Source organism: Fundulus heteroclitus, chromosome 7 (genome assembly GCF_011125445.2).
Source record: "Fundulus heteroclitus isolate FHET01 chromosome 7, MU-UCD_Fhet_4.1, whole genome shotgun sequence".
In the NCBI taxonomy this organism is placed as follows: domain Eukaryota; kingdom Metazoa; phylum Chordata; class Actinopteri; order Cyprinodontiformes; family Fundulidae; genus Fundulus; species Fundulus heteroclitus.
Window position 1 is genome coordinate 5,146,915 of NC_046367.1, and position 22,399 is coordinate 5,169,313.

General features: G+C 39.1%; 3 protein-coding genes across 5 annotated transcripts; all 3 read left to right on the forward strand.

The window, feature by feature from the left end:
* Positions 1-1,111: 1,111 nt before the first annotated feature.
* On the forward strand, positions 1,112-7,491 carry LOC105920791 (gamma-crystallin M2). Of its 2 annotated transcripts, XM_021312844.2 has the most exons (5): positions 1,112-1,181; positions 1,281-1,523; positions 4,213-4,426; positions 6,917-7,064; positions 7,309-7,491. In XM_021312844.2, the coding sequence occupies exons 1-4, from the start codon at positions 1,173-1,175 to the stop codon at positions 6,937-6,939; spliced, it is 489 nt and encodes a 162-aa protein (XP_021168519.1). In that variant the 5' UTR covers positions 1,112-1,172; the 3' UTR covers positions 6,940-7,064; positions 7,309-7,491. The 2 variants fall into 2 exon arrangements, with proteins under 2 accessions (XP_021168519.1, XP_012711880.1); XM_012856426.3 differs by lacking the exons at positions 6,917-7,064; positions 7,309-7,491 and having other exon boundaries at positions 4,213-4,738.
* A 1,608-nt stretch (positions 7,492-9,099) lies between these two features.
* Positions 9,100-10,055, forward strand: si:dkey-57a22.15 (uncharacterized protein LOC795575 homolog). Of its 2 annotated transcripts, none has more exons than XM_012856423.3 (3): positions 9,100-9,198; positions 9,339-9,581; positions 9,715-10,055. In XM_012856423.3, exons 1-3 carry the CDS (start codon positions 9,190-9,192, stop codon positions 9,985-9,987), a joined length of 525 nt encoding a protein of 174 aa, XP_012711877.1. In that variant the 5' UTR covers positions 9,100-9,189; the 3' UTR covers positions 9,988-10,055. The 2 variants fall into 2 exon arrangements, with proteins under 2 accessions (XP_012711877.1, XP_012711878.1); XM_012856424.3 differs by having other exon boundaries at positions 9,187-9,233.
* A 3,913-nt stretch (positions 10,056-13,968) lies between these two features.
* LOC105920787 (gamma-crystallin M1) lies at positions 13,969-14,788 on the forward strand. The gene is made up of 3 exons (XM_012856422.3): positions 13,969-14,031; positions 14,134-14,385; positions 14,470-14,788. The coding sequence occupies exons 1-3, from the start codon at positions 14,023-14,025 to the stop codon at positions 14,743-14,745; spliced, it is 537 nt and encodes a 178-aa protein (XP_012711876.1). The 5' UTR covers positions 13,969-14,022; the 3' UTR covers positions 14,746-14,788.
* The last annotated feature ends 7,611 nt before the right edge of the window (positions 14,789-22,399 follow it).

The window sequence follows — 22,399 nt, forward strand, 5'->3', positions numbered from 1 at the left end:
GACTCTCATCACATAACTGAATAAAATACCGCAAGCACTGAGTTGCAGTATTTTATTACTGCCTACCCTAACCCTAAACCATAACCCTAAACCCTAACCCAGAGACAGAGTACTTTCTACGACCACAGTTAGAGCCATTATTGATAAATTGAGAAAACATGGAACACTGGAGAACTTTCCAGGAGTAAGCTACCAGCCCAAATTATTCCAAGAGTGCATCAATGAATCCGGAGCAACATCCAACACTTTGCAGATCTCACTTGCCTCAGTTGTGGTCAGTGATCATCCTCGATAAAAGAGAGATTGGGCTAAAGGAACACTGCTGACCAAGCAGAACACACAAGCCTTTCTCATGAAGATGTTTCCAAAAACATCTTCATGAGCTCCAAAACCCACGGCAAACTTCTGAGATCTGACGAGAAAGTGGAATTATTTGTGTGCATCTGGTTTCATTTGATGCAATACAGCATTTTAAAAAAAGAGCATTATGCCAACAGTCATGGATTAGGTCAGTAGTGTGAGGCTATTGGACCGCTTTGCTTCTTCAGGACCTGGACAACTTTCTACATTTGATGGAATCATGAGTTATACTTTTTTTTTTTTTTTTTTTTTGCAAAAAGTCCTGAAGCAGAATCTCTGGTCAATAGTTTGTGATCTTAAGTTCAAGCACCCTTATTTTATTTATTTTTTAAAGTCTATTAATAACATCAGTTATTAAAAACTGCTTTTTTTCTTAGGTTATCTTGTCTGATTTAAATTTTGCTTGATAATCTGAAAGTTATAAGTGTGACAAAAAAAGCAAAAACAGAAGACATCCGCAAATACTATACACATACAGCACTTCATGATTGTCTGGTGATAAAAGTATGAATCGTCAGCTCCACAACCCTAGACACAACTTTAATGTATTGCTTTGATGCGATCATAAATTAGTCAGTATCATATCAATAAATAAACAGCTTTTTTCTTTCATCAGATATTTAAGCTCCTTCACAAACCTGCAAAGTTCCCAAAAATTAGGACTACAGGGAAGCGCAAACACTAATGATTCCTGGCTATAACAACATGAATGCCACATGCAGAGTCAACATTTTACATTCAGGTGGGAGTCCTCAAAGGCCTGCATAGATCACACAAGGTTTGGTTCAGGCAGGGCAGGTGAAGCAGCCAACATGGGGAAGGTAAAAATCAAGTAGAGAAATTCAATATAAGCTGCAGTTTACTTATTTGATTTATTTTTTGTCAGATGATGTGACATATCATATTTTCTAAAAATGCAGATTATCTTTTATGAGGAAAAAGATTTCTCTGGGAACTATTTTGAGTGTTCCAAAGACTGTGCAGACCTGCATTGCAACTTGAGCTGTTGCAACTCCATCAGGGTAGAGAGCGGCTGCTTCATGATTTATGAAAAACCCAACTACACTGGGAACCAGTACTATCTGAGGAAAGGAGAGTATGCCGACTTTCACCACTGGACGGGTGTCAACAATTTGGTTGGCTCCTGTTACCTCATCCACATGGTGAGCTGCTCTTTGATTATGATGTACAGAGGATTTATACATGTTGTTGTAAGACACTAGCCTTTGGACTTTTACGCTAAACTAGTAACCACTGAACAAAAAGTAGGTGGGACAAACAAGACTTTCTGTAGCTATGTGAATTGTAGAAAAATCAAATCAAAACTTTAAAAGATGTAAGTAGATTTGTTCTGCCTTAAAGTCATACTTATATCTTAAGTAGTATGTGACTTAAAAGGGAAATCATGTCCAATATGGGAAGTATTGTCTTAAAATGTTTACATGTCTTTAAATATTAGTCGATAATAATAATAATGAAATATTACTTTATTTAAATTGGTTAACAATATTATAATTGTGGGTTTGTAGTTTGTTCTGCATTAAGTTCTCAATACAGCTCATAAAGCTTTTCACAGGTTAGCTATGCCAGTTTCCTCTCACTTAAAACAACACAACTGTGCTAATCCAGTCATGGAGCAAAGAGACAGCCAGATCAGTGCCAGGGTTAATTTAACACAGTAGGTTTAGGTTAAGAGTTTTTCCCAGCATAATGGGTTATGTTTTAACTGAACAAAATGAGTTGAAGTGACTGACTAACGCCTAACATTAAGGCTACAAAACTCAGGTGACCACAGGGATTGGCTATAAAAGGAAGATCCACTTGTTTTCCTTTCATGTAACAAGCTCTGATGCACTTGCATCATCAGGCTGCCATCCCCTCTGGGGCTATGCCATTTTTGTTTAGTCTCTGCCATCCTCGTTAAGATTCTTACCACATGTTGGTCCTAAAACACAGCCAAGGAAATTTTGTTGTTTTTTGAGTTTGTGGCTGTAAAACTACTAGAATGGTCCAGGCAATCACCTGATTTGTATGTAACTTAAGATGTATGAAATAAAGTGAAGTTCAGAGTGGATAAAATTGATTCCCATGACCTTTAAGGCAGTTTATGTGGAAGAATGGGTCAAAATCAGACTTTAACAGTGCTAGTGACTAGTTTTAACACAAGAAATGCCTTTAATTTGTCATTATTAAAAAAAAAAAGATTTTCAATAGAGTATTCAACATGTTTCCCTTTACTGTTGCATCTTTTTAATTACAATTTTATTTGTAGAATAATGTGTATTGATTTCTATGTGAATTAGTGGTTGTTGCTGGCATCTTACATTTTGCCAATGGCTCCACTAGAAATATTTAAACACCAAAACATTGACGTGATCAATACTTATTTTACTCACTGCATGACAAATTATTAGATCAAATGGTGCTTTCTGAACATAGCCAGAGGGCCTGGTAGCCAATTATGAGGCAGCCCCCTTCTGTCAGTCTGCCCCAGGATAGCTGAGGCTACAACGTAGCTCACCACTGTCAGCGTGTGAATGAATAGGTGAATTACTAAATGTAGTGTGCTTTGTGGTAATCAGACTTGATAAAGCGCTATTCATGTACATGCATTTTATTATTTAGAGAATAAAAAAGTTATTAACACACCTTACTGACCGACATTAATAATTAATAATACTTACTACCAATAATAACTACTGACTGACATTAGTACAGCATATTTTTACCATCTTAAATTCCCTATTTCATTTAGTGGAAGAGGACCAGTGGAGTCTTATCAGGTTCCTTTATAGGTGTACAATTGGCAGACTGTGTGGAATGTTCATGCTCCTTCTGGTCTCTTCTCCAAACCAACAGACTGGGTCATTTTTTCAACCAGATGTTTTGTCATAATTGCCCAGCCTCTGTTTCAATGGTATAAGTTCAGTATTTAAATGAATGAAATAACCCAGTGGTTTGTTATTTTCGCAGTCAAAAACATTCACATTCGTCCCCGATTTGACCTGTCATGCATTGCTAATCTGTGTAAGGTGTATTCCACATCTAACCCTATTGTAAGAGTCACGAGTATAATGCAGGAACTCCAGAGTCTTCTAAAAATCCTTGAAGAAATTTCAAGTTACCTTGAAAACAATATGAACTTTTGTTGCAAACAACATTTCTGCATAATCAATAGAAAACAACCCTTGGAGAAAGACAACAAAACTCAATCCGCTGCATTTGCTAAATGACAGATAAAATGGTGAGATTTTCCAGATGAATTTTCAGTTATCTTATTAAACAGACTCTATACTCTATTAAGCATTAAGTCATGTCTGGTATTTGTGGCTGAGTTTGCTACTTAAAAATAGAACTGACTAATGACTTCTGTGTGTAATACAAGTGAAATTCTTTGTTTACCCATGATTTTCTCCCCAACTGCTTTAACTTTTTTTAAACAGTTTTCCCTGTATATTTATACTGACATGTTGCTAAAAAATGTAAAATAAATAATTTTAAAGTTCCACAAAGGTAAAACCTAAATATTTCTATAACAGTCAAAGTTCTGATATGTCTATGTCTGCAGTAGTCTGGCTTTACCTTTAGAAAGTGTGAGGAAGTGGTAGGACATTTATCTTCATTTTTACCCTTTGTTGCTGATGATTTAGCAATCTGATAATGTAGCGAAACTCGGTGCATCCATATAAAGAAAGTATGATCTCGATAGTTCCAGCTCTAGTACACACTGTTCCAACATGAAACTGTGGCATCATACCAGTAACAGTTTAATATTAATTGTTTAATTGTTATTTAATTGTAACGTATCTAATGACATATTATATTTGCTAAAGTGTCTTCCATTTCATCTAGGAGCCTGGATCATTCAACATGCGGTTATATGAGCGGATCGAGTTTGGTGGCCAGATGAGAGACCTGAAGGATGACTGTCCCAGTGTAATGGGCCGCTTCAACATTCATAATATCTTCTCTTGCAATGTTACAAATGGGAACTGGCTCTTCTATGAGTGCCCAAACTACCGTGGCAAGATGTACCTGATTCGACCCGGAGAGTATAAAAGATTCAGTGAGTGGGGCGGCCGAAGCGCCAGGGTTGGCTCCATCAGACGGATTATGGACTATTGACTTACTGTAGAGCAGTTTAGGGTGCATAAAATACTCACAACAAAGATTTGTTTTTGCATTTATTTATTTCATTTTAACCTTAGTATCCTAAAAAACTTTATGAATACAATGCACAACAATCCCTGTTTTGTTAAATTGACATAAACAGGGTTTGTTGCAAAAACACAAATACAACAAATTAACAAAAGCAAAAGATTTGTGGACATCATCATCATAAATGGTCTTAAGCATAATAAAGCAGTTACAAAATGGAGTCTCCAATGTCCTTGAAGTTGTGGGCAGAACACAGAATATGAACTGGGAACACACAGGAAAAATACAAAATTGGTAAGCATTTTGCCATGTTACCAGAGTTTATTTCTAGCTAATAGCCCCATCACATTATTGGTTTTACACCTTGCATTTCAGTAGAGTAGTAAAACAATTTCCCCTTGGTCAAGAACACTCCAGCATCACCTTGTCAAGCATCAGATACTGTAGCCCAAAGCATTTGATCACTATGTCAGGCTTCCATGGAAATTTTGGACATGCCAAAGTAACCAGCAATATGACTGTGACAACACTGATGCACATTTTTGCAGATGCTGCACTAATTTTGCATGAATAGTCCAATGAAAATGTTACTTATTCTCATGGTACACTATGCAGGTGTTCTGTCTGCACTAATGAAGATTTCATAGTCCGACCAACTTTCAAAATAATTATCTGACAGCTTAGCGACTGTCATAGACTCTGTATCAGAATACCATCAACTCATCCTGACAGAGTAAAAAAAGTAAATTGCATCCTACACCCCTTATATGCACACACACACACACACACACACACACACACACACACACACACACACACACACACACACACACACACACACACACACACACACACACACATACAATGTAAACTTCAATTGTCTTCTTTTACAAACTGTTACTAAAAACATAGTGCAGTTTGGGTTTAAACCTATATTTATTTAATTGCACAACTCTGAACCTTCATGTGCCCTCTCTGAAACTGATGCCTCCTGCAACTGTCTATCCTAAACCAGAAGGATGCAGTGGCAAAGATTGGGGTCAAAATAATTGAAATACTTTATGGCTCAGTTCACACAGAAAGAGTTGAATACCAAAATATATCTGTCTTTTTTTAAATATGCTTTTAGCTTTTTACAGTAGCCTAATATTACTTACAGTGTTTGCCTTGAAAAAGTTGGCAATCATCGCTTGTCATCTCTTCTGCATTTATACTAAATGACAAAAAGCACAGGGATCACCAACCTTTTTGAAACTGAGCGCTACTTCATTGGTACCGTGTGATACAAAGAGCTACCAGTACTGACATTTGAACTAGACGAATTAGAGGTCACCTTAACTGTATGTAATATAAACATTTTTTAATTATTTTGTCATTTTAAATTAATGTAAATACAACTGTGATTAAATAGGAAGAGCATCTACATAAAATAAAATTTTAGATGCAGCTCCCTGGAGTGTTGTGCTACATTTAGAAGGGGCTTGAGGGCACCACATATGGTCTTTGGGGGCTACCTGGTGCCTATGGGCAACATGTTGGTGACCCCTGTGCTAACAGCACGTCCAGAGAAACAATATACTAGCTTAGTTTTAAATGAGTGACTTCTGTGTAGAGATTTACCGGTGTATCCTCAGCTTAAACTGAACGCAAAACAAATAAAAGACAGGCAGGACGGGAAGCCAATCAGCAGCTAATGTTGGGTTTCAAGGAGCAACGGGAGCGGGAGGGGGAGAGGAAGAGAGAGAGAGGGCAAATACAGCTTGCAGAGGAAACAGACTGGAAATGGGAAAAGTGAGGGTGTTTAGCCATCTCACAAGGAGTGAGATGGCTAAACACCCTTACAAGTGTAAGTGGATCTTACAAGTGTAAGTGTTAAAACACCCACAATCCCCCACGGGTGCGATGCTCATGCCCACATCAAGACCAAATTAAGCAGGTTTATTGTACACATGTAACATCAGCCCAACTGAACATCAGTTTTTATCTTGCTGGTGTTCTTGTAAACTCTTTTTGTTCTGTGATAACATTTGCATTTATAATTATAAAGGACAAGAGACAAAGAACAAGGATGCACTACACACCAACATAATTCTCACCCACACAACCCCATCCCAGATCTATCATCACTCTGAAGAATATATTTGAATGACAATGATTTATGCTGCGCAATCACACAGCTTCCCATTTTTTTCTTTTTTATATAAAGCATCATGGCTTGGTCTAGGGACAGCAGTGAACAGTAATACACCCTGATACCAACATTACCATGGGATTTTTGTACCCTCCAGCTATACTGTTGTGTTTTTGCAAGGGTTTGTTTTCACATATCATATTTTACGAGGATAGAGCCTTCCAGTAATAGTGCTCTAATGAGTGCTTCACTGACATTCATCAACAGGTGCAACTCCAACAGGGTGGTGAGTGGCTGTTTTATGGTCTATGAGAAGCCCAACTTCATTGGCAACCAGTACTACCTGGAGAGGATACTATGACAATCAAGAAATGGCATTACTCACTGTGTCAGATCTTGCCATTTGATCCTTCAGGTAGGTCACATATACAATAAAATTGAGAATTTGTTTACAAAGAAAAATTATTGTATGGAGTGAGTGATTTAAAAATGAGATAATGAGTATTTCTTCTAGTGGGAGCATCGTGGCTCATACAGGCTGAGGCTTTATTAACATTTAACATGTCTGGTCAGATGCATGAGCTGGTGGACGACTGTCCAAATGTCCAGGAGAAGCTCAGCATGTCTGATTTCAGCTCATGCAATTTCCTGCTTTTCAGCTCCAGTGGCTGCTGTATGATCAGCCTAACTACAAAAGCAGAGTGTACTACCTGAGGCCTGAAGAGTATCAAAGACTCAGCAACTGGGGTGGCAGCAGTCCGAAGGCCAACTAAAAGAATCACAGACTTTAACTGATGTCAGTAAATTTTAACTTTTGAATAAAACATTTTACTCATGCTTCATGTTTTTGCATCTTCTCATCTGTCGTTTACGGAAAACAACATTATACTGTCTGGAAAAGTGACTCAAAAATCAAAGAGTGGAGGTTTAAAAAAATGTCCACTGTTTTGTATCCAGTGTATAAAAAAATCATCAGGAATAGCTTCTGGTGAAGTTTAATCTCCATTATGTGTAGGGATACCATACTAGACAATGCCAGTGCTACCCTCTCCCAGTCTGTGCCCCTGCTGGGATTAACTGGTGTCTGTGGTGGTAGACATTATCCATAACAATGGTACGGTATGGAGAGAAACTAAACAGAGTGGGTCAGGACACTGAATCTGAATGAACCCAACAGCATAATGTGGAACATGACAAGAAGAGTAGGGGTCATAGAGAAAACATTAGCATTCTGTTTCATTACGTGACAGTTTATTTTAGTCACCTGTATGTAATATTAATATTTATTCACTAGGCAGAATCAGAATTCTTGTACTGTCATTGTGCAAGAAAGCACAATAGTTCTTGGGTAGAAAGAGTTTTTTAGTTTTTGACTTTTTTGCCTTGAAACGTCTCCCTGAAGGCAGGAGTTTGAAGAACCGATGGCCATTGTGGTAGAGGTCCCTGACGATGCTGGGGGCTCTCCCGAGGCAGCCGGTCCTGTAGATCTCCTCCAGAGATTCACTAGTGTTCTTAAAGAAGATACTCTGGACAAATGTTGCACGATAAATGTTCTTTAAAGATATATATATATATATATATATATATATATATATATATATATATATATATATATATATATATATATATATATATAAATTCAATCCATATCAAAGTCTTTTTAGCCAACTATAAAGAAATGCAATAAAACATAAGTGATTACGCCGTCATATAATGATTACCATTTTATACACATATGATGAATATACAGTATGTCAAAAGTAATGATGGCCATATTAGAAGTAATTTAGGGTTCAGTGCTAAAACCCAAGGACACTCCATTATAAGGGAGAGTTAAAGGTGTTAAACCTCTATTTGTTAAATCAAAAGTTAGGTGATCAAAATTAGTCCTACATTGGGCATTCCATATATTTGTGACATTAAGATTTACCTGGAGCCCATTAGAGAGACATTCTAGTGTATATACAATTCATCTTGTTGATCTTTGTGGAATTTAGAGGATAATTAATGAAAGTGAATTCTGTAAAGTAGAATTCATATTGTAATATAAAATCAAACTGAGAGTCTATCACACAACCACACACACAAAATGAAAATACACGTCATACTGTAATAAAATAATCTTTACATCAGGAGTACAAACCAGCAGCACATGTACACTCACTTATTTGCCCACAGAGGACCTGTTCAGGTAAAGAAGCATGCAGAGTGAATGGCTTCCTGCTTGGTTAAACAACATTTGAGGCAAAAGGGCTTTTCCATATTGTTCTGGTGCCATTGTTCACTGGATGTGTGGATACCATACTAGTCCTTTCCTTTGTCCATGCAAGTCAAAACACCAAACCAGTTGATGTAATTATTTATCCTTTTTTCAAATACAAATCCATATTTCTGACCCAATGTTGTGCTCCAACAAAAAGCTAAACATGTGCCAGTAGCCTTTAGTTAAAACTCAGAGGGAATTTGAATAACAATGATTTGTTTGTCAAGAGGTGGTATAAAAAGCCCTGAAAACATGGGGAATCTCTCCAACGGAGACCATGGGCAAGGTAGGTACTGTTTGTCCAGTCTGCTCACAATGAATGTAAGTTGTAACAAAGCCTACCTTAACAGTTTCCTCTGTGTTTTTACACTGAAACAAAGCAAAGTTTGACTCCATCTCTTGATGCCCAATGCCTTCCTCCTCTAGATTATTTTTTACGAGGACAAGAACTTCCAGGGTCGGAGCTATGAGTGCAGCAATGACTGCACGGACCTTCACTTGTACTTTAGCAGGTGCAACTCCATCCGTGTGGAGAGTGGCTGCTTCATGATCTATGAGCGACCAAACTACATGGGACATCAGTACTTCATGAGGAGGGGAGAGTACCCTGACTATCAGAGATGGATGGGTTTCAGTAGCAGCATTCGCTCCTGCCGGATGATTCCAGTGGTGAGCCACCATCCTAACACATACAGATCATCACATCCCTAAAAACATATTTTGGTAACATTTAGACTGATATTTGATAAATGAATTTCTTGTCAGAATTCTGACCAATTTGTCGTCTTCCTGCACCACACAGTATCGAGGCTCCTACAGAATGCGCCTCTATGAGAAGCCCGACTTCACCGGTCACATGATGGAGTTCATGGATGACTGTCCTTGTGTGTCTGATCGTTTTCATCACCGCCATGTCTACTCGTGCAATGTTATGAACGGCTACTGGATCTTCTATGAATACCCTAACTACCGAGGCAGACAATACTTCCTAAAACCCGGGGAATACAGAAGGTACCGAGACTGGTGTGCCACCTGCGCCATTGTTGGATCCTTCAGGAGGGTCACCGAATTTTAGCCATCAAGAAAAGTCTTGCTGTAAATATCAAACACTTTGTTTATTAAAGGAATTTAATTTTTAACAAACTTTGTTGGCGAGTTTTTATTGGTTTATAAAGACTTCAGTTGCTTTGGGTGTCTTGTACATTGCATATATTGTAAATAAGAGACAAACAAAGTTTTTTGTGGTTATCAATGACTAATCCACTGTAATAGCAGCAATACTGAAATCCTTCAATTATTTAGGCTGTTTGCTTCTCACTTTGAAGTAAAGACCCAATAAAAATGTATATTGTACAATCTGAACTGAGCAATTGCAGGTCCAAATGTGCATCTTTCATTATTTTCCTACACATATATTCAAGTTTCAGTCCTAATTTCTCTCTTAAAGCCTTTATTAAATACATTTGTTCTTGTGTATTTTAGAATAAAACTTTAAATTATTTACAAGTCCAACAGATACCAAACCATACTTTACATATAGTGCAGAAATACTTAAACACAAACTGGAAAAGTGGAGTAGCCATTATTTTTTGTGATTTTCTTTGTACAATCTAGAGCCAAATGTTTAGTTATTTCTTCAGTTTCATGTAGGTCTTGTTGTTTCATTGATCTAAAACTTGATTTGTTGTCTATAATCTCTTAAACAAAAATCCTGTTCCAATCTCACAGTGAGAAATGTAAGGACTAAAACATGCCATGTAGGACACAGAGTCAATTTAATGTGAGAGCTATGGACTTCATTTCAGTAAAAGCACACATTGTCACAGGATGATGCTAGCTCAGCTGGTTGACTTGTGAAAGGCAGAGACTGAAAGTGGGGTGTGTTTGGCAGCTATCATGCTGGAACTTCTTTGTGTAAAAGTTTAAATTAATATCCGCTAAAATGGGTGAAAGCTTTAACCTGACTCTCGCCAGATGGATTTTGTTCCGCAGAGCTCCACACATCCATCTGGAATCACTCCATTTGAGATGTATTTCAGAAGGGGCCTTATTAAAAATCCTTGCGTATGATTGGATAAACCACTTGTATGTCTTCTTTGCTACAAGCTCTTGCCAAACCTGGTCGGGAGAAGGGCAAAATCATCGTTTCCACTAACAAAAGCCTTCAAAGCTGTTCTCTAGTGTTCTTTTAAAGAATTAATATTCAGTAGACTGGACAACACTGATGAAATAGCAGCATCAATGTTACTGCTTGCTTCCTCGCTGCGAGCCACCATTGTTGTCTGAATCCAAACAGTCGCTTCTGTAATATGTCACATCTACGAAAATCCCACCTGATAATCTTGATTGGCTTGTCCATTTGATGTGTAGTTGAAATCCCTCCCAATGGCAGCAATTCCCTAGCCTCGTGAGACCATCCTGATCTCGCGAGCTTTCAAGGTTTCACTCGCAGATCAGTCTGGCTACTCTCCGTTAAAGAAAATTTGGAGCCGTTCACCAAACGAACGTCCAATCAGCGTTGGCTTTGAGGCGGGTTGAGGTGTGACGCAACGGGAAGCGCGACAGTTCAGTCTAAAGAATATGGCGGCTTCAGCCGATGAAACTATCATTAGCGTGGCTATCGAGCAAGTTTTATCAGAATTACAGAGTATTTCTTTGCTGAGCTAACGAGCCTTTACCTGCAGCAGCAAGAGTAGCTTGGCTTGTGGTTGTGTTTTCGTCGTCGCTCTGACGAATCTGATTGGTTTATTTGGCCCATCTATCACCAACATAGGCCAATCAGCTAACCAGTATTTTCGCCCCTTCCCAAAATTACTTCAACGGAAGGTTTCCAGATGGATATGCGAAGCAAATCTATCTGGCGGCGTCAGGTTAGCAATTCCCCATCATGAGTGGAGCCGTGTGGAGCAGAATGAAATCCATATGGCGAGTGTCAGGTTATGAAAGCTTACCTCTGAGAAGGAATCTGAGGATTACATTTATAGATATCCCAAAAATTCTGCAAAGAAAAGGTCAGCTCCATTTTCTTCAAAAAATTTCCTTTTGACTCCATCCATCCATCATCTTCTGCTTATCCGGGGTCAGGTCGTGGGGGTAGCAGCTTCAGTAGGGAGGCCCAGACTTCCCTCTCCCCAGCCACTTGGGCCAACTCCTCCGGGGGAATCCCAAGGCGTTCCCAGGCCAGCCGAGAGACGTCCCTCCAGCGTGTCCTGGGTCTTACCCTGGGCTTCCTCCTGGTGGGACGTGCCCGGAACACCTCACCTTATGACTCTGAAACAACAAAAATGTTGATGGTAATCCTACAGTTAGAAGCTGATCATTTCAGGAAGATTAATTATCATTAAACAGATTTATAATTTATACCATCCTTTTCCAAAAGAGAAATCTTAGCCTTTTGTCTGTTTTTTTAAGCTTTTTGCATTTTAGATGCTCGCATGAACATTTATCACTATTTTGCTTAGTGACTTTGATTTGTTTTTCTAATCATTATACCTTTATTTGAAATGGACTAGTTTAAATATAAACAGTTAGAAGAAATAGAAGCTAACTTGGACTTTCACTCTAACCACCACATTCCATGTCCCCTGCTCCTGTACATGTCAGTTCAGTTCCAGAACATCTCCGGGAAAAGCAATGCCTACTACATCCGCGCTTACTCTGTCTATCTCCACTCAAAAGTTCCTTGGAGCCCAAGGAGAGCATGCACAAGAAGTACTAGTTCAAGCGATCATCGTCAATACAAGCAGAATGCAAATCTATCTGGAGAGGATTACAATGTTTCAAATTAAATGTTGAAATGACAAATCTGCTTCCTTATTTGGTGCAAAAAGAGTGGTTTGTATCTGATATTTAAATAAAATGGCTAACTTTATTGTGAGTAGGGATGGGTACTTTTCAGATTTGAACTGATACGGCACAGATACTCGGTACCTCGGAATTGATACCGGTACTTGACTGTACCTATTTTTGGTATTTCTGTGTGTTTATGTAGTAATAAAGGTCAGTTTATTAATAAAATATCGACATTTTTAAACTTAACATTTTTATTTCTCAATATATTTACTTGTCTGGATCTACAAAAGAACCTTATTAAATAACTTGTGAATTTTAATACACTGCAAGACTCCACAGCACATAAAACACATTTTTACCAAAACAACAGTTATCAGTGGCACACAGTGAATAAAATTCAGGGAATTGTTTTAGTGCAACAGTTTCAGAGAAGAAAAAACTACAAACAATCGACAATCGAATTGAATTTGATGATCAGATAAAGATAATGTTGTTTATGTTACAAGGTAGATGTGCCTAGTGACCTGTTTTGTTTTTTAAATCTCTAAAAATTATCTGTAATTTTTTTTTAATAATACATTTTGGAACATCATTATTTAATTTAAGACTTTGGAGAACCAAAAATGAATAAAAAGCTCCCAGTCTCCTATCAGAGACTACTAGCTATTATTTCCTCTGTTTCTTGTAAGTTTAGCACAATATGCAGTAGCAGGCGTGTGCAATAAGTTATACCAGGGTCGTGGAAAAATCTACCACCTGACCATTACCATTCTTAAGTGGAATTTTTACTTTTACAGTAAAACAACAAATTAATCGACATTGAGAGTCCCTTTTTCGATAGAAAGTTAAATCCTTATATAATATTGGAGAGCTCTTTTAAATGGGGAACACCATAGTTTAGGAATAAGGATGTGGAACATGTCATTCCCAAGGTTGCATGAGTTTTTCTTTTAGTTTCTATGTCTGTCACAGGTTTGTCTGAGATGTGACATGATGTGACATGATGCAACGTCTTTCTAACACTGATGATCTGACTCTACTGTACGTGGAGAACCTTCTCACTACGCCTGACAAACACACAAAGCTTATGCTTAAAAGGAACAATGCAGATTACTGCTGCCAGAAATGTATGGATGGAGAACTATTGTTACACATTTATAGGCCCCATTCAGCAAAAGTCATACTGCTAATTCATCAGCTTTGCACATTTGAATAACAACACATCATGGCCCCTCAGATTTTGTATAAAAAGGCCCTGATATCATTGAGTTAGCAGATCAAGTTGAAACATCCACTGGGAACAATCAAAGCCTCCATCATGGGCAAGGTAAAATATTGAAGGCATCTACTTACAGTTTATTAAAACAAAAATCTATTTTTTATTGCTAATTGTAATTTTTTTTTGCTATTTTCTTTTGCATTGTTTCAGATCACCTTCTATGAGGATAGGAATTTCCAGGGTCGCTCCTATGAGTGCATGAGTGACTGCTCTGACATCTCCTCCTACCTGGGTAGGTGCCAGTCTTGCAGGGTGGAGAGTGGCTGCTTCGTGATCTATGAGCGTCCCAACTACATGGGCATGCAGTTCTTCCTGAAGAGGGGAGAATACCATGACATGCAGCGCATGATGAGCATGGGTATGATGTTTGACTCCATCAGGTCCTGCAGAATGATCCCCCATGTAAGCATATTATGAAACATTTTTTGCACATCATGTAGAATTTTAAGGTATTTTGTAATGAGCATTATTACACTTGTATTACAGCACAGAGGTTCATTCAGGATGAAGATCTATGAGAGGGAGAACTTTGGGGGTCAGATGTATGAGCTGATGGACGACTGTGACTCCATCATGGACCGCTACAGAATGTCTGACTGCATGTCCTGCCACGTGATGGACGGCCACTGGCTGATGTATGAGCAGCCCCACTACAGAGGCAGGATGATGTACCTGAGGCCTGGCGAGTACAGGAGCTTCATGAACATGGGCATGAGCAGCATGCGATTCATGAGCATGAGGAGAATCACTGATATGTGTTAGACTTCTATTGTCACATGAACAAATAAAGATAATATGTAATTCACGATGGCTCCTTAAAGTTCTTTTTTCACTATATAGTTTATTCCTACCTGGCTGCTCTGAGTAAAACAGGTTCCAAAACATTCAAAATTTTAGAATAATATGATTCAATGAAACACATAAACAAATCACGTGCCTCAATAATATATTTTCTTTTTTTATGCATCATTCTTTGAATATTTGTTTATTTGTTGGAGAAGTGCAGAATTTAGATGAAAGACATGAATCTGCAACATCAAACATCTGTAAAAGCAACAGAGAAATAAAACACAGCCTCTGAACCAAAGATGCAAAAATACCTTAACACACAAAAGAAAAGGAGCAAATTAACCTACACCACCACCATAAGAGATAAAACATCCATAGACTTAAACAGATTAGAAAATAAATCAGTTGATGAAATCATGCTAAATATTCTGAAAAGGTTTGCAGATATTTAAAGTTATTCTCAGCTAATGCAAAGCAAAGCAAATGCAACTTTAATCAGAATGATTCAATAATCTCTTCCCAGCACAATGTTCTAACTGAAAGTTCTAATTGTATGGAGATATTTTCCTGCCAAAAGGTTGTAAGCAAAAAAATGTGTTGCACACAAATAAAACTTGTTTTGCACACAAAATGATGTTTCACACAAAAAATTGTTTTGCAAACTGTTCGCCAACCTTGCACTCAAAATATCATTTATTTATTTATTTTTTTCCCAGTGTCCTGTCTAGCAATGTGGCAATAAGTATTGATGACTTAATGCCAAATAGAGCTCGACAGATTTTACTTTCACAAGTAGAGCAAACAGCTTTCGCCATAGTGCTCCACTTGATTTGTGCATGTAAATAGCTTTATTGTGATTCCTGCAGGGATAATTTCAAATTATATGGACACTACAATGGGAAAGTAGGAGAGTAAAGGAAGAACAAGAAGAGAAAAAAAGAAAGAGAAGAGGTGAAAGAAAGAAGAGATAAAAGGGAGAGAATGATAAAACGTCCTCTGTCTGCTCCATCACCTGGAAAGAGACGCAAAAAGAACAGCACAACCAACAGACATAAAGCAACAGATACAATCGAGTAACACCTTGATGCCATTGCTAAATCATATGTATTATTATTTAAGCTAACATGTGTAATGTGATACCTGAAAAAAGAAAGTGAAAGAAAATAAATAAATTAATTATAGGCTTTCTGTATATAAGTGAACATTTAATACCTGGGACCCAGCACCTGTGGGAGTTTGTGAGAGTGCACAAAAAAAAAAAAAAAAAAAAAAAAAAAGTCATTAAAGAATGTAGGTGGGCTTGTGCCTGTTTTCCTAGTTGAACAGTTTATATCTCAGTTTGCTAGTATTAAGCCACCTGATCCATCTGATAAGCTGATTTTGAGTCCACAGTGATCCTTTAGAGACTTGTTAACTTTTCATTTCCTATTTTACAAACTCATGGTGGAATGACAATTTTGCAATATAAGTGAATAAACTGACAATAACTGCACAGCTTAAAATAAATAGTTAATTTAACTATGCCAAATTAGCTTAATTTCTTGAAAAGGAAACCAGAAAATAATTGCAAACTGCAAGCCATTATGACGGGGCTCCAAATAAACTCAGCCAGTCTGTTGCTGGCTCCCCATGGCACACTTGTTTCACCAGCATCCCATATTGACCAAGCTGGAAATTTCCAGGACAGCACAGCACTCGGTAAATTCAGGCCATTGCGATGCATTTTGTCTATGGTTAATATTGAAATGAATTTCAACAGAACTAATAAAAATCCATAATTGATTGTAAAATTACCAAAGTATTCTCAGATAAACATGTCTTTATCTGAAATAATGCAAACCCATTCCATTGCCCTAGATTTAATGCTTTTTCAACAAATAAATGTTAAATGCCATTTCAACAATATAGGCAGTGCCATCCTGTATTAACAAATTGCTATAAAATTTTTAGTTTGTTATAAAGTTCAAAAATATTTCCAGGTACTTTTGTGGTGAACTCAATAATTCAGCCGAACACAGAATAGCGTTTACTTTTAAGAGTCTTATTTAAAAACAGGTGATGACCGCAGATGAGACGGGCAGGAAGGAATGGGCAGGAGACTAGCTGATGGAGGCAGAGACTGGTTTGACCAGGTAATGCAGGTAGGCGTTTGACTTGACCGGGTGTTGCAGACAGAACCAAACTTAACCAGGTGATGCATGCAGCACCAGGCTTGGCAAGAAGCTGCTGACGTGTTCCCAGCGTAGGCAGAACGAGACACAGAAATCCCAGAAAAAAACTTAACAAGGCCGTGCACACAAGCACTAGTTAAACAAACTAGAAAGAGCAGGACGAGACCATGTCTACGGGATAAACAGGCAGAGTGACGAGTTGACTCTGGGGAACAACATATGCAGGCCAGGAGACAAGAAACACCCTTGAAGTGCAGAGTGATATGTATGGCTGCCTGCAATGAGCTGTTACAGCTCATTCCAGAAGACATAGCTCTTGTTTACACGCGGCAACCAAACTCAACACATGAATGGAAGGTTCCAGATTTGATTCAATTCCTGCAAAATGAAGTACAAAGCAGAGAACGGGCGCTTCAGTTTACCAGACCAGGCCACACATTGAAGGACCTGAGCCCACAACACAAGCATGTGGGTAAGCCATCCTATGCCTGCGATAAACCCAGAGAGCAGAGCATCTCATCAGCGACTGCTTTGCAGACTGCCAATGTCGTGCCCCAGACCTGTGTATTATGACAGTATTAACCATAAACCAGGGAACGGTCCTGATTATACAATAAATGCACAGAAGGATAAGCTGAAAAAATTAGGACGGTATTATGTCTGCTTAAGCCCGAAACATATTGCAAAATACTGCAGAGTGAAGATTTTGTGCATGCAATACAATTGAAAACACCACTTGTCAGTTTGTGAGGAGTCTGAAGCCAAATCGGACATTGACACCACCAATAATATTGGAAATGCAGAAGCTGTGTTGTCTTAATTAACAAGCTCTGTAAAAATTAAGACAAATACTCAGAACACAGTATTGCTCCAAACAGTTAAGACATGGGCTGTAGGCCCAAAGGAGAGAAATATAACTCACTGTCAGTTAGATGGAGGCAGTCAGCATAGTTTCATTCGCAGAAAAGTTGTCCCAGCCCTAGGACTGCTAGATGCCAGGCAAGAGACACTAAACCTCCATATTTTTGGTTGTGAGGGTTGAACTTGAGAATATGTGGAACACTGAACAGAAACTTGTGATAGAAGCTAAAGAGAACCCTGAGGTGTGTACTGCTGTGATAAAGGTCCCAAGTGAGCTCATTCAAGCAGAGATTAAAAAAAGAGGGCTACAATTTGCAGACTTTAGGGTACTAATAGACAAGAGTTGCAGGTGTTAACAGGAGCAGACTACTACTGGCTGGCTGTTACTGGAAAGGTTCAATGGGTTACAAATTACCTAGTGGCTGTTAAAAGCCTTTTGGATGGGCTTTAAAGGGACCAGTGATTACCTCCATTGTTGTTGCTAAGCACTGTAAAAATGAGGAACGTGTCCTGAGTGTCATGATCTTGGCACTGATGCCTGGTCTGATTACTTATATCACACACCTGCTTAGCTCCGCCCATTCCTCATCACCTCAGATCTGTTCCTCCTGCTCCCACTAGTAAATAACCAGCTTTCAGGTCAGACATCAGTGTCAGATTATTTCAAGCCATTGTGTGAGACTTATTCCCGCGTTCCTTGTTCTGATTCTTGATCCTGACCTGTTTGCCTTTCAACCTCTGAGCCTGCCGGTTGCCATCTGATTCTGTTTGCCTCACTTGTTTCCTGATTTCTACCTGCTTGACCTCTGCCTGCTTGTGTACCGACCGGAACCGCTCTTCGACTACCGAGCCTGCCTGCCCTCGTCCAGCCTGTCTGCTGCTTGTGTACCGAAACTGGAATTGTGATCCAACTCCGTCCTGGATTGTCCTTCGGCACCCCACTGGCTCTCTGATCACCTGGCATCGACCATCAGCTGTGTCCCCGACCTTGGCTTTAGCTTCGCTTATCCTGCTCACGTTTGTATTCACAGTTCTGACCTCCTGCCTGTCCTCCGACATCCGCATCACCTCCGACTTGAACTCACTGAGTGGCAACCGCCGTGCCAGGTTGGTTATCTGCCAGCTGGCGTCTACCTCAACTTCCGGACCAGAATTGAACATTAAGACCAGGTTAGTGACCTACACATTTGTGTTCAAGCACTCCAAGCTGAACGTGATCACTAACCTGTTGTCTCCTCCTGCAGAAGTTCCCGTTGTAGACGCCGATGCCACCTGATCTGTTTCTGAATTCAATAAACTGTTTAAGCGACTCTATTTGTCTGCCTTGAATTCTTGGTCCACCTGTTCTGAGCCTAACAGAATAATCTGGCCTAACATGGATCCATCAGCAGATGAACAGTGGCGTTCAGGTGTAGAGAATTCTATTTCTCAACTGGAGTCAGGTGTAAGGGAGATTCTGGCTCCCCTAGGCAGCCAGGCTGCTCCCGTTCCGACACTTCTGCCTACATCATCAGTTGTTGCTGCGTCACCTGTTACCAGGTCAGCTTGTCAGGAGCCCCAATTGTCACCTCCCGAATTTTTCAGAGGTGATCCTGATCAGTGTAGGGCTTTTCTCACCCAGTGCAATTATCCCACTGATTGATCTAAAATAGCTTATGTCATCTCCTTATTAGCAGGCAAAGCTAGGCTCTGGGGAAACTCTGAATGGCAGAACAACTCAAGCATCTGTCATTCTTATAGAGCTTTCACTCAGGAACTGGTTCGTTTAGTTTTAGTTTTATTGAAAGGATCCCCATTAGCTACAGCTATGCTGCAGCTATTCTTCCTGGGGTCCTGAAAAAATATATACATTAAAAACAAAACAAAGAATACAACAATTAATTGAAATAAAATACACAAACACATATACAAATACATATACAACATATACACATATTAGCGTACATATGTACCCTCATGCGGGCATGAAATATGACAAATATAAAACACATTCTACACTTACACCTGTAAACATACCTAAACATATACAAACATATTCACACACATATATAAATAAACATAAACATTCAGTTATATTATTTTGATAAATACTGTTTTACATATAATTGAAATTTAGTGACATTGTTAGCAAGCAGGATATGTTTTGGCAAATTATTCCATTGTTTCATACCTCTAAACACAACAGTATTTTTATGGCATTTGTTCTCACTATGGGTAAAGTGAAATTACCTTTAGTTGCATGTCTAGCACTGTGCTGGTGATTTTCTACACTGAAAGAAAGATGCTTGAACAAAACAGAAGGAAATTTGGAATTAGAAATATTTCTTATGAAAATTAACAATGAATACAACAATCTATCTTTGACCAACAACCAATTAAGATCTTTGTGCATTAATATATTTATGCTTAATATAGTGCTAGCCTCGTGAGACCATCCTGATCTCGCGAGCTTTCAAGGTTTCACTCGCAGATCAGTCTGGCTACTTTCCGTTAAAGAAAATTTGGTACAGTTCACCAAACGAACGTCCAATCAGCGTTGGCTTTGAGGCGGGTTGAGGTGTGACGCAACGAGAAGCACGACAGTTCAGTCTAAAGAACATGGCGGCTTCAGCCGATGAAACTAGCGTTAGGGTGGCTATCGAGCAAGTTTTATCGGAATTACAGAGTATTTCTTCACTGAAAGAAGAGCAAAACACTGCTCTGGAGGCTTTTCTCAGAGGAAAAGATGTTTTTGCTCCTCTCCCGACTGGTTTCGGCAAGAGCTTGTGGTTGTGTTTTCGTCGTCACTGTTTGTACGTCATATGCTTTGTTGATCTGATTGGTTTATTTGGCCCGTCTATCACCAACATAGGCCAATCAGCTAACCAGTATTTTCGCCCCTTCCCAAAATTACTTCAACGGAAGGTTTCCAGATGGATATGCGGAGCAAATCCATCTGGCGGAGTCAGGTTACCTGAGTGCTACACGAGCAGCTCTATTCTGTATAAGTTGTAATTTATTCATATATTCCCCAGAGGCATTTGACCATACTGCTGGGCAATAGTCGAGGTATGTCAATATTAGTGCTTTCATTGCATAATTCCTTATGTTTGAAGTTAAGAAATGTGCATGTCTTCTCATAATGGATATACCTCTTCCCATTTTTGCAATAATATTACTAATATGTTTTTTCCATGATAATCTAGAGTCAACTATTACACCTAGCAGTCTGGTCTCATGCACCTGTTCAATAACTACGTTGTTAACCTTAATATGAATTACAGGATTCTGATTAATATTAAATTTTCAACCTAAAATCATGCAGTTAGTTTTTACAGTATTTAATGTCAGTTTATTTGATTTGACCCGATCTACTACATATTGTAATTCTGTATTTAAAACAGTTTCTAATTCCATTTGTGTACTTGCTGATGTATATATAGTTAAATCGTCAGCGTACATGACAATGTTAGCCTTATGTAAAATATATGGTAAATCATTGGTAAAAATATTAAATAATAATGGACCCAGACAGCTACCTTGGGGTACTCCACATGTAATATTTCTGATACCTGAGAGACTGCCATTAAAAAACACTGTCTGTGTTCTATTTGACAAGTAACTGTACGTCCATGTGATTGCAGATTGCTCAAACCCGTAACAAGATAATTTTGTTAATAGCATGCTACCATCTACACCCGGTGGTTTGTTGTTCGTGTCTTCAGTACAGTTCTTCCTTGTCGAGAGGCTTCAGGGGGACTTTTTGCACTCAGGCAGGGCAACAGATCGGTGGCAGAGTATATTATTGACTTTCATCTTTTGTCTTCTGATGGCACCTGGAACGAGGATGCACTTATGGATGTATTCATCAAAAGCCTGCACGAGAAGATAAATGATGAATTATCGACCGGCGACTTTCCGAAGACCCTGGAGGAGCTGGCTACCTGGATAGATCTGCGTTTAATGGAGTGTCGCCGAGAGCGCAGGGCTTCGACTTTGGCTTATCCTTGACCCACCTCCTCTGCATCAGCACCTGTTTGGACTCCGGGTCCTGAACCTATGCAACTGGGACGTACCCGTCTGACGCCACAGGAGAAGAGCAGACGTCACCAACTTAACCTCTGCCTGTACTGTGGCGGCAAGGGGCACCGTGTCTGTTCTTGAAAAAAAAAGGACAGGCTCAGTAGAGGAGAGGAGAACTCTATTGAGCCACACCAGACTCTCTGTCTCCCCAGAATAGTTATTTCCAGTGACTATCTTGGCTAATGTCAAGAATAATGACCTGTCCGCGTTTGTGGACTCAGGAGCAGATGCTGAGTTGATGGACACGGGGCTTGCTAGGCGGTTGGGCATCAGGCTTTTCCCTTCACCGGCCTCTCACAGGGTGATAGCCTTAGATGGCCATCGAATTAATCAGTCTCACTTAGTGTCTGAACCTATTGAACTAGTGGTTGGGGGTATTCATACTGAGAATCATTTTTAATAATTGAGTCACCGCAGGTCCCCATAGTTTTAGGTTATACTTGGCTTCGTAAGCACAACTCCCAGATTGACTGGCAAAAGGTGGAGGTGCTAGGTTGGGCTACTTCCTGTGCTGGTTCACGTTTGCGTTCTGC